The following is a 13,631-nucleotide window of genomic DNA, read 5'->3' on the forward strand; positions in this document are numbered from 1 at the left end:
GATGGGGGATTTTTAGAGGGGCTAGGGTCAAATGGGGCCCTAAATTATAAAGTTCATCAGGATAATCAAGACTAGTATAGAACTTGGTTTTGCAGCTTTTTGTCTAGATACGATAATATTAAGCATAATTATGAACTTAAAAGCCCTATTTGGCGGGTTCAGTTCGATGGGGCCTAGGTGAAATAATAGACCGATGTTAACCATTTTCAATAGGCCTGGTCTACAGTACTATAAAAGATCATGTGCCAAATTTCATTGAATTATCTCCAAAATTGCGACCCGTAGTTTGATTACAATGTTTACAAGCAATTTTTGGGGGTACAGTTGTATGGGGGCTAGGTGAAATAAGGGACCGATCTTAACCATTTGTCCCTGGGACAATTGAAGATCGCGTACCAAATTTCATTCAATTATAGGTTGATTACAAGGTTTACATGGACGGACAGACGGACGGATCGACAGATCGACTCAGAAAATGATTCTAAGCCGATTGGTATACTTTGAGGTGGGTATAGGACCAATATTATTGTGCGTTACAAACATTAGAACAAACCCAATATATATAAAAATATAAAATTTAATGCTTTGATAAAGAAGCTACAACGACACTGTGTACTGGAAAATTTATGTATGTGGGGATGTATTTGTTTTCATTACGCTGTGTATTTTGTTTTGTATGCTTGAATGTCTGTTGGTTTAATTACGTTGTGTATTTTTTTGTGAATTCTGTTCGTATATTGATATGTTGATTTCATTGCGTTGTGTATTTTGTTATGTATGTTAGTTGGTTTCATTGCCTTGTGTATATTGTTTATTTTGTTATGCTATTGATAAAATAATGAATTAAAGAAATATACATTTTATAAAATAAATATTTTTTAACAAAGCTTGGAAAGAATGAATTCTATTTGGAATTAATTCCCTTATATTTTTAATTCGGCTTTAAATTTTTGAATGTATCATTCTTTAAAATCATTCTTTGAATTTAAATTCTAAAGCTGAATTCCTAGGCTTTATATTCTATTGAATTAATTCCTAAGAGAATTCATTCTTTATAGGAATGAATTCAATGGAATGATCATTCATACTTGTTTAATACCTTCTATTACAAATTGAATGAAAGAAAAAAAATTAATTCAATTTTTAATATATAGAATGCTTTTGAATTATAAAACAAAACTTTCATTCAATCTATTTCAAATTGAATGGTTGAAAATTTTTTAAATTCAATTTGTAATAGATTGAATTCAAACAAAATTTATATCATTCAGAGGGAATTTAAAAATCAATAGGAATTGTTGAAATTAATTCTAATTCAATTTGTAACAGATTGAATGCAAACAAAACTAATTCATTCAGAAGGAATTTTACATTCTATAGGAATTAATTCATTAGAGAATTAATTCAAGTACATCGAAAGCTTTAAGAATTAATTCTACGAATTAAGTCAAAGAGAATGAGTTTGAAGAATTGTTAATTCTTTAAAATATAACCCAATTTCAAATAAAGAATTAGGGAATGGATTCTTTCAGAGCTTTTTTTTAAATACACTGTGGTACAGCCGAACATAGCACTCTAAATTGTTTATATTTAAAGTTGTTATTAGAGCAGTATAAATATGAAAATTTTTCATGAAGAAAATTAAAAAAAACTTCTTTCGCAATTATTTAACCATCATTTCTCCAAAATAAAGATATAATTTTACATAAAATTTAATTTATATGCAATATTCGTAAATATACACATTTTACTATACAAAGTGATCATTTCATATAAAATAAGTATAGGAAACAAAAAAATGTAAAGAAGATAAATAAACCTTTAGGTAACTTTCCAATTCATTATCACCTAACCAAATTGCTAAAATCACCATAATTTGCAAGTTTCATTTCAATACACTTATACGTACAACAAACTTCTATTCCTTTGTTTTTTTTTTTAAGACATTTTCAGTTTTACTAAACAGTCGGCTGCAGTCGTGATGGGTGAATTGAAAAATAATCTATAAAACATTCAATGGAAATGTGAAAAACAAAGGATGAACAAGTCTATATAAAGACAACAAAACTCCCGCGGGTAAGAAAAAGGGATAAAAACGTCCATATATTTTCCAATAAATACTTACATACAAAAGATGTTCTTGGACTGACACTTACAAACACACATACACATACATTTTTTATTGGTATGTACAAGAAAAATGGCCAAAATGTTAAAATAAAGTTTAAATAATGTCTAAGGCTAAAATATAAAAAATAAACGATATAAAAAATATGTATATATATACGGAAATACTTTTCGTTTGGTAACAAGTCCTAAAACTAAAACGAAATAAGTAGTGTTTGGTCAACACTTAGAAACAACACGCATTTTAAAATTTTTTTAATTTTATTATTTTTTTTTAAACTATGATTGCACTGTGGTTATAGTGGAAAATTATTTAACGTTATTTCTTTGAAAACTAAATGTATAAATATTTAATATTTTGGTCCTTTTTTTTTTTTGGTAAATTTAAAAACTTTAATATCAGAAACTAAAATCAATAGAAAAAAATTTTATGTTTCCATAACATTTGGTGAATATGAAATGAAATTTCTTAGCAAGGTACACAATTAGATTTTACTGCTACATTTGCTTTTTTACTGGAGTAGTACCTTTTTTTAAAATGGAGAAAAATGTTCCACTGTCTTTTACTATCACCTTTCAAGTGAGATAAAACGTGTTAGTTTTAAGTCAAGTTTTGTACTACAGTATCATTATCAAGTCACGACAAATTCTTTAAGTTGCTTAAACTTCTACTTCTACTTTTTTTCGATTTTATTTTAGAAACTAAAAACTCAAAAAAAAAAAAAAACATTTGAAGTTTGTCAAGATATAAGAGACAAATAAAGTTTCCATTTGAGTACTACCCTTTTTGTGAATTTCAAATCACTAACTAACTGCTAAAACAACAGCAGCAACAACAACATCACTTAGACTAAAAACCTTTTATGGAGTGAAAGAGTTTAGATTGCTGGGTAGAAACAACTAAAGTACGAACAGTGCAACATCATCATTATGATGATCATCACCAACAACAACATGGTCATCATGAATACATGCATGTTTAAAATGCGGAAAAACTAAAGCGTTACTAAAAACGTTTTATACATTCGTACTTTCTGGCAGTTCTACTTTATAGAATATGTTTAGAATAGAAAAGAATGGCACGAGCAATTCACACTGTCAGTAATCTAAGCATGACCATATAAGTGAAGTAGGTGTGAAAATTACAAATGCAAACAATGTTTCAAACTTTTGCAAGTTGTCTTAAGCATCAAACAAACAACCAAACAGCCAGATATCTAGCCAAAGAACCAACTAAACAGTCATCTAAGCTGCGTCACTGAGCCTCAGTGACTAACTGATGGGTTTGTTTGGACTGGCATGTAAGTAAGTACAAGTGCGAATGTTGGTGTAGGTTTTTTCTTTGAGTTTTTTTTTTTTTTTTTTTTTTTTTTTTGTATAAATTTGGTTTGATGTTTACCACAATGAAAGAAGATCAAAGTGTGTCAGTTTCATGGAGAACAGAAAATCAACAGCCAACATGTCATTTTCGTTTCGTTCGTTCTTTTAACTGATAAAGATGCCATTGTGTTAAATCTCACTGATAATAATGATCGTCCTGATCATCATGATCACCATATAAATACACACTTTGAACGGAGAGATTTTAAATTTTCCTCTAGGGCATTTTAAAAAGATTTGCTATTTTTTATGAATTTATTTTGCCTTTCTGCATTGTATGCATTATTTATTTCCTATAATACTCTAAAGTAAATCAGAATGCCGCTTCCATACAAAGTCCTCTAAAGAGCCAATGATTTCTACTGATTTTCTTGCCTATTTTTTTTTTTTGCTAGATTTTTGTATTATTTTGCATGCTTTTTGTTTTAATAGAATATTGCATTTGCTTTTGCCTCTTCTATATCGAGTAGTAAATAATTCATTATTTTAAGTTTGTAAGTAATTCTTTAAATATGCACATAAAATATATTTATAGCTTCATAAAATACAGTATTTATGAAAATGATAAGGGAATTTATGTAAATATAACATAAATTGTTGCGACTAATTGAAATTTATTATTGTGTTTAAAAGTTGTCTATAAATCAGCGCTGTGGTATAGTAAAAACAAAAGACTTAAGATGCGAACTTGTATATTGCGTACATTGTTTGTAGGTGGGAGTTGCCTGTAGCGTGTTTTCGGACTTTTGCAATTGGTGGTCATAATTTAAAGCTTATAGCATTTTGTAATAAAGATTTTAAGAAACAATTTTGTTATTTTATATAAATCAATCGCATCAGTTATATATTTGTAAATATTAACCCAATAAAGTGGGGTGGGGTATATTGAGCTGATTTTTGTACAAAAATATTAGTTCTATACCCAGCATATAGTACACCAAAACGTTTATGATATGTATACACGGTTGTCAGATCTTACAATGTTGTCAGAAAAACTTTCGAAAAATCTCTAACAACCGTGTCAAATTACAACTTTTGTTTTGCAGCAATGTTTGAAATTATTTTTCTTACAACTTGTCAAAACATAAATGTAAGTTCTGGCGATTGTTGAACATTTTCTGAACTTTTTTGTGTCAACATCGTATGATCTGACAGGTACGTAGCATTAGAATTATCTTCTCAGTCAATTTAACAGTGTCCGTACAAGAACAGTTCTTTTTCAATATTCGGCATTGCAGAATTATATATATAATAGGGTTGTAAATTATTCGTGTTAAAATAATTTTAATAAAAACAATATTTTTATACCCTACACAACTATAGTGGGGAGGGTATTATGCGTTTGTGCTGATGTTTGTAACATCAGTCTGTCTGTGTGTCCATGTAAACCTTGTGCGCACGCTATATACTTTCTTCTTTGTTCAAGGACGAACGCTATTTAAAATAGTTGAATTCGGTCCATTATTTTGCCTAGCCCCCATACTAGTGTACCCACACACAGATTTAGCAGAGATTTAAATTTGGTAGAGAAAATGTTATCATCTAGATATAGACATTTGAAATTTTAAACAATTTTTCTGTTTGCTTCTGAAAATGGACATAATCTGTCTTTGATTTAAGGTTTTCTATAGAAAATACATAATTATAATTGGCTTATAAAAGCGCGGATGGCAATGAAATTCGCAATGTACAAATTTTTTAAGGAACTAATATTGTTTTAGTAAAATATTATTTAAAATATTATAGAGGATGATAATCAATCCTAACTTCCATATAAAGTTTCCACCAAAATATGACTTTAACAAACACTGAAAATAATCCACGCTCAACTTTACGAAAAAAAATTTCGTAACTTCTATTTTCGTAATATTTACAAAAATTTCGTGTATAATACGAAATATTATTTAATAAAAACCTTTCCTATTTTTACGAAAGTACGAAAACCTTTCGTAATATTATTTTCTTAAATTTTAGCGAAATTAAACATAATGATAATAATTATATTATGATTAAATAAAATTACAACATTTTTATAAAATTTAAGAAAAAGTATAATATTATTCTCGAATTATTTTCATTAAAAAAATGAAAATTCGTGTGGAGAATAATTTTGAACTAAAATTAGAAAATTTATTTTAAAATGAACAAAAATGATTGAATAAATTAATATTTCGTAAATTGTACCATATTTATTCAAAATTTCCTTTTTTCGATTTATGTAAATTAATTTTTTCAAGAATATTTTGCATTATACTAGAATATTTCGTACCATTTCGTATATATTACGAAAGAATTTCATGGTGAGAAACAACAAACGATTCGTACAATGTACGACATCTTTCGTATATATTAGACATGGATTTTTTCAGTGTACATAACTCGCTTAAAATAACTTCCTAAAAAAAAATACATTGAAAAGTAACGAGTTCAAATGCTAATAAAAACCTCTTTCCATTTCTTTATTAGCATTTTAACTCATTATTTTAACACGCTGATATCATTGGAGCCAAGTAATTCTACGTTAGCTTACAAATAGGGAGTTGAAGAAGTATATTTTGCTTACAAAGAAGTTGTTGGGTAAGTTGTTTTGTTTTTTTATAATAAAAACGATCCAGCGATAATACGAACCAGGGACTTCGGTTTATTAGTTATTGTGCGTCAAATTATGGTTTTTAAATACAACGTTTTCTTTTTTATAAAACATAATTCTTAACACGCAATTAAATAAAATGTGGAAACAAAATTACAAAGTCGAAAATAAAGTACTTCTATTTCAGATTAAAAGAAATTCATTACTCGAATGCTTCAAAGTAATGCAGACGGTAAGTTGTAGTCATTAAAAAGTAAGTGATTATGGAAGTACAACTTATTACCGAGTTTTTGCTAAGTAAATACTACATAAACAGGTTTTTTAGGAATTATCTCTTTAACTTATTACAAACAATAAAAAAGCATAGATCTCTTTAGAAGTGATTCAATGCAGGAAACATTCTGTTTTTAACATTACAAATATAAATCTTTATAAATTGCAATAAGTAGTAAATGATTTGTTTCAATTATAAAGAATATTTTGATTTACAAAATATTAATGGAACTCTTTGTTCAATATCGATTAATAGAATATTTTTTGTTATAATGACAACCCTATTATATATCCTTCACCATAATGTGTTTAAAACGTTCATTATTACTTGGTTTACCACTTATAAAAATCCAATATGTTTCATTAAGTTTTATGGAATTTGTCTTTAGTCGTTATAATAATACCGTATTTCCTTTCCGAAAATCCGGTCAATGTATATAAGGATAAACTTATTTTAATATTTTGTAAAAATTTTAAATAAGGACATAAAAAGAAGATTCAATAAAATGTATTTATTTCAAAGCCAGATGTAGAAAATAAATAGATTTTAATTAGAGAAATCATTGAAATTTATTAAAGAGTTTATGTCTGCCAAATTTAAGAACTGCAATAGCAACCATCACGTGTGTTTCTTTGAATCCAATCCAAAAACTTACTAACACGAGCATATACACCAGGAGCATTAGGTTGAGCACAACCGTAACCGAAAGAAACAACACCTGAAAAAGTAAAATATGATAAATAATAAATTGAATAATATAACAAAGTTATATTATTCAAAGCAAAAGCAATCTAGAATAAAACTTACCAGCTAATTTAAAACGACCCTCATTGACAATCAATGGACCACCACTGTCTCCTTGGCAGGCATCCTTACCACCTTGCTTAACCAAACCAGCGCATAGCATAACATCATAAATTTTATTTTTATATTTAGTATTTCGACACTGTTGATTAGTAATGATGGGAACAGTAACCTCTTGCAAGTAGTTGGAAGTACTACCACCCTCTTTTATTAAACCCCAGCCGGCAACAATAGCATCCTTATTGTCGAAATTATGATTTCTATTGGGCAAACAAACTGGGCGAATTTTGTCGTTAAACTGAATGGAAGATTCCAATCTCAATAGAGCAACATCATTAACAATAGTAGTGGGACTGTATTGGGGATGTACAATAACTCTGGAGACCTTAAATGTAAAATTTTAATACTTAGTCATCATTTGTTTATAGTTTTTTTTACACATTCCTATTGTAACTATAAGTAGGAAGTAATTTGTATTTCTAGAGAAGTAAATAAATTATTTACTGTTTTTTTGTAACGAGAAACAGTAAGAACACGAAAAAGCCGCCCAACAGACGGCAGCATTTAAATGTGAGAAATTGTATAAAGTCTTTATTTCCGGCAAGTTTGTTACCAAAGTCTTTCGTTTTTTTCTGTGGGGAAAACAATTGCACAGTGGTTAAGCCGTATTGTACTCCGTTAAATTAACTATTAGTAGGATATACCCTACTTATTTAGTGAATTGTGTTGGAACTCGGTTAATAAGTTGTAGGAGAGAGAATATACATTTGTCCAACCAAACTGTGAGACTGAAAAATTAATTTGCTTGATATGTGTTTTGTGACCAATCGACCAGAATTGGATGGATGATTTCGAAACAAGTTCCCTAGTTTAAGGAAACACATTACATTGTACTTAAGAAGGTGAATAATTAGAGCTTTTATACCCTTGTTTCACCTTGTTTCTGCTATACGCTGTCGAATAGATACAAAATAAAATTATTCGAATTTGTAATAAAGGAATAAATTTAGTTTTCGATACAATTTAAACTATTTTAAATAATGATTATTGCACAGTTAGTGAAAGTGATCCTTTAACTTTTTCACGTAAACGTTGATTCTTTAACTTTACTTTTAGAAATGGATGTCACTGCATGCTAAAAAGGATAATGTCCTGCGATATCCTTCAAAAAGACTTTTTGAATTTTTCGTCCAAAATGATCGTTATACGTCCATGTGACGCTGTGGGATGAACCAAACGTAATGTTACGGTTCCCAAAAAAAAAGTTAAGTGATCCTTTAACTTTTTCACGTAAACGTTGATTCTTTAACTTTACTTTTAGAATTGTATGTCACTGCATGCTAAAAAGGATAATATCCTGCGATATCCTTCAAAAACACTTCTTGCACTTTTTATCCAAAATGATCGATATACGTCCATGTAGTTTTGTACGTGAAAGGATTAATAATAATGTTAGTTAAACTTATTTAAGAGAGTGGGTGATTTTTGAATTTTTCGAAAGATTTAAAATACAAGATTCTAAAAAATCTAATTTTTTTCAACAAATCACTGTACTCTTAACAATTTGTTTAATATTTAAAGTTACTTTGTCGTTCTGAGCATTTTTTGTTTGGTTTTGTTTTGTTTAAAAAAACTAAACAAATAAGTTCTTGGCACAAAAGGATTACAGTACCAGTTTTCTTTGTTTGCCGTTTTATTCTCACCTTTCTTGTAATACCAGGATCACTAGATGATCTGTCCAATTGTAATAAACGTATTGTTATCTGATCACGATTATTGTGCACACAATGTGCAGCAGTCAACACGTAACGATCATTAATCAAAGAACCACCGCAGAAGAGTCGTGGATAATAGCGACCCTTGACCAACTGTGCCGTCCAGGGATATTTATTTTGGCGCACCTGTGTACCACCAACAATGCGATTGACATTTGGTGTACCGCAGACTGTAAAGAATAACCAAATTATACAAAGTATTATTTAATTTATTTGTAAAATAATACAAAAGAAAACAAACAACTTACAGCATTTGCTACTGCATTCTCTGCGTGTTGAACCCTTCTTTCCCTTTGATACTTCGTTTACATCCTCGCTATCGTTGGCCACTGTGCCATAATTATTTACAAATTGTTCAAAATTTTCATTCAATGTCTCCAAGTGTTCTCTGGGTTTTTCGTAGACATAAGCCGATTGCGTTAGGGCCCACAAGCAGGCAAGTGTTACAATGAACAATTTCATTTTTTCAACTTGAAATCCTTAAGTTTAAATTTTAAATAAATAAATAATTAACTTTTTTGCTGTTATTAGCAACTGAGCTCTTTCGCAGGCCCAGTTGAAATGTTGAAATTATGTTAAATGTCGCCTCTTCTTATAGTTTCATTGTAATTATAATTCAATATTATGCCAAATTCAAATCCATATTCTTAAACTTTCTTTGTTTTTAATTTCTTTTGTTTTGTTCTCTTTTTTTCTACCGGCTTGAATATTTAAGTTTTGCTTAAAGTGTTATGGAAATCACTTGAATTTTTTTCTTTTGTAAAATTTTTGATTATTTTTTTCATTACTCTTAAAACTGTCATAAAATGCTATAAAATTAATGGCCATTTGGCTGAATTAACCCTTTTTCATTCACATCTTACAAAAACAAGTCTTATTTTGCATACTCATGCATAAACATGCCCTCAAAACCATTTCGCATATATAAACTTATTAATATTTCAATTTTTGTTTATTTTTTTTTTGCTTTCTTCGACTAATTTGATTTTTATTGGATTCTTCTTTTAATGTTTGTTTTATTTTCAGATTAATAATCGATTTGCACATGTACATATATATGTATATACATATGTATGTGTGTAAGTACGCAAAAGAAAGCCCTCACCATATAAAGATACTTGTGGTTTTTATTTCAAAATTATATTTTGTTTATTTATAAACAAACATAAAATGTTGATTGTTGGTAGACTTTTTATTACTTCCACTTTAGTATTTAACCCAAAACTGTTGGATGAGGCAATAATGGTCTTCATATAAAATATAAAGATATTTTATATAAATAGTTTTTTATAATTCAGTCAATATTAGTTTAATTTTTTTATGTTCTCTGCACTGATCTTACGAGTATATGTAGGTTAAAAAACTTGGAGAAGAAAAAAATTTTATTGTTGAAGGGTTAATTTTAAACAAACAAATTTTGTATCAAGTTTCCTGGGAATTTAAAAAATTTAAATACATATGTACATATACTTAGATTAAATATATACTGCATTTACTGAAAGTCTGGTATAACTGAAAATTCTGTTTTTTATACCCTACACCACTATAGTGGGGAGGGTATTATGCGTTTGTGCTGATGTTTGTAACACCGAAAAATATTGGTTCTAGACCCACCTTAAAGTATACCAATCGGCTCATAATCACATTCTGAGTCGCTTTAACTATGTCCGTCTGTCCGTCCGTCTGTCTGTGTGTCCATGTAAACCTTGTGCGCATGCTACAAGATAATTGGATGAAATTTGGCACACACGCTTCTCTTGGCCCAAGGACGAAGCCTATTGAAAATGGTCCATTATATCGACTAGCCCCCATACAACCGTACCCCCCAAATAGGGCCTTTTGGCTTATAATTAATTTAAATGATCTATTATGTTAACAAAAGTCGACAAAACTTAGTTTTATAGAACTTTAAATGACACTACCGATTTTTGTAATGATCGGGCTTCATTTGACCCTATTACCCATACAAACTCCCCTTCAGAAAATGACTTAAAGGTCAAAATTCACTTACAAACACTAATAACACTTTTAAATTCTACATAAATAATATTGAAGAAGATTTAACTTCCCCTACCAACATTTTTAAGGATAGGGCCATATTTTGCCCTACTCCCCTTTGAGCCCTCTTTAAAAAATCTCATCTGAAATAAAGTTAAAAAACAAACCAAATGCTTTATTTTTTAAATAAACCCCATTTTTAACATATGTCCTGACTGGTGTAGCGTATCATATGGTCGGCTATGCCCGACTATACATTCATACTTGTTTTAAACTACAAATTGCAATAAATAATGATTTAGCTATTAGGAGGAAATGTTGCCATAATGTTACCAGGTAAAGAGAGTTATAATTACGCAAAATAATTCATTACATTGTCAATTACAATTACATGTAATGTGTAATTGGGTAATAACCAATTACAATTACTTGTAATGTATAATAAGTCAATAAGCAATTCAAATTACTTGTCATTATTTGGCCAATTACAATTATTTGTAATTGTAATTGAATATTATTGATTACAATTACTTGTAATTGTAATTGAAGTTTACTGATTACAATTACTTGTAATTTTAATTTATGTATCATTAATTACAAATTACATAAATTTATAGCGAAAAAAATTCACAATTACAAGTAATTGTAACTAATTACAAACAGAAGTATGTTCCTGTGTATAGATAAATCATTCAGCTACATTTTTTTTTTTTTTTGAATTGGCACATTATTACTCATAGCTTTCATATGAGGTCACCAACATCGTTTAGAAAATCACTCAAATGTATATAATTCACTAAAATATTGGAGTAAAATTCGACAGGAATATTTTTGTAAATATTAATATTAATTTTTAGAAATCAGCAAGATCCGCCCATATTTTGTCATAGCACCCGTAAAAGTACCAAATTCGAAAATCACTTCACATAAAATAAGTTAGAGAATTGGCAAAAATTGGTGGAGATTTTAAAGAGTTAATGGAAATTTTTTCTAACTAAATAATTTTTAGAACGACATACATTAGCATATACTCTTTGAACCCAAAAAAGAGAATAACATAAATTTAAATAAATTCACTAACAGTTATTGATATTAATATAAATTATTTTAAAGTTATTTATTATTCATATCTACTTAATGGGAAATTATAATAAATCATTTAACCAATAGTCGTGGAATATGTAAAATAAAAAAACGTGCGTAAATACTACCCCAATTAAGAAATGTATACTGTTATTCAAATAAAATTGTATAATATTTCACCTTTTCTTAAAGTTAGACACTGATATGATTCGACTACATTGTACCTTATATTTGTATTAACATTAACTTAGTCATATCATTTAACGTACAAATAATAATTACTATTATTAATTGGGAACAATATCTTCATCCAAGGGAAGTACTGTTTATGTATCTAAAATTTAAAAGAAAAGGGAGCATAAAATTCTTTTGCAAAAGCTTTATTAACCATCGTCATTTGACATGATGTAAATTTAACTAAAGCAATAAAGAAATTCTTCGAAGCAATTCATTATAAATACATATTCCACTAGTTCTTCTATTTTTATATTCCGATGCTAGACATCTCCACGTTATAGTAAAATCAAACCTAGTATGTTACATGCCATTGTAAAAATTCTTTAGCTGCTAATCTTCTGTTGTAGATACACGTGAACTTTATGATCTCGAAGTAATAAATCACTTTTAGAGAACGATTTCTGCTTAATTAAGATAATAAAATGTAAATAAAATCAAAAACATAAAATAAATTAGTATAAATATCATAAAAACTAAACACATGTAAATTCAAACTAATAAAAAAAGAAATAAATAGCTAAACTTTTAGGCCATAAATTTGCCAAAATTGTTTTATCTGCAAAAGAGAAGCTAAAAAATTATTCAAATTCATGTAAATATATAACACAGACTAATGCAAATGATTTAGCAGTATTTTTTATATATAAAAGTAAAAGTTATTTAGTAAGGATGATTAAGAAAATCATGCTAATGAGTCTTAATTAGTAGTTTTAAGTTAGTATGATGTTACTAGATTTTATTACTATCTATTTTATAGTGTAACACCAAACAAAGATTTATATACATATACATATGTATATAAATCTGATATTTTATATACAAAATTCATACTTATTAAATGCCTTTTGGTATGTCATAAGTATTTTGAAAAATATTAAACCGCTTTTTAATTATAAAATGGTTTTTCGTTTAAAATCTTGAGAAAAAATTATATGCATGAAAGTTTATTTAAGAGACACATTTTCAATGCCGTCAGGCTTAATTGTAACACTATAAGCTTAAATTAAAATAAGTAAAAAATCTATATTCACCTTTGCCGAATCTTATATACCCTTCACAATACAAATAACAGTGTTCCTTTAAAAATTATTATATCGAGTTTCGTTGCTGTACTTCTATTTTGAAGGTAATTGGGTCAGTCATGGAACGATCCTCGTAAGATTTTATATACATAGAGATTTAAGTTCTAATAAAACTGTGTCTTTGACGAATTTCGTTGTTTTTTATACCCTACACCACTTTAGTGGGGATGGTATATTGAATTTTTGCTGATGTTTGTAACGCACAATAATATTGGTCCTATACCCACCTTAAAGTATACCAATCAGAATCATTTTCTGAGTCGATTTAGCTCTGTCCGTCC

The 13,631-nt window shown here is 28.4% G+C and overlaps 1 protein-coding gene across 1 annotated transcript; it reads right to left on the reverse strand.

Moving 5' to 3' along the window:
- Window positions 1–6,867: 6,867 nt before the first annotated feature.
- On the reverse strand, window positions 6,868–9,519 carry LOC111678279 (trypsin-1). Its single transcript, XM_023439580.2, has 4 exons — window positions 9,199–9,519; window positions 8,879–9,120; window positions 7,179–7,560; window positions 6,868–7,089 (listed from the first exon to the last, which is right to left on the reverse strand). The coding sequence occupies exons 1-4, from the start codon at window positions 9,410–9,412 to the stop codon at window positions 6,968–6,970; spliced, it is 960 nt and encodes a 319-aa protein (XP_023295348.2). The 5' UTR covers window positions 9,413–9,519; the 3' UTR covers window positions 6,868–6,967.
- Between the last annotated feature and the right edge of the window lie 4,112 nt (window positions 9,520–13,631).

This window comes from Lucilia cuprina, chromosome 2 (genome assembly GCF_022045245.1).
Source record: "Lucilia cuprina isolate Lc7/37 chromosome 2, ASM2204524v1, whole genome shotgun sequence".
Taxonomy (NCBI): Eukaryota; Metazoa; Arthropoda; class Insecta; order Diptera; family Calliphoridae; genus Lucilia; species Lucilia cuprina.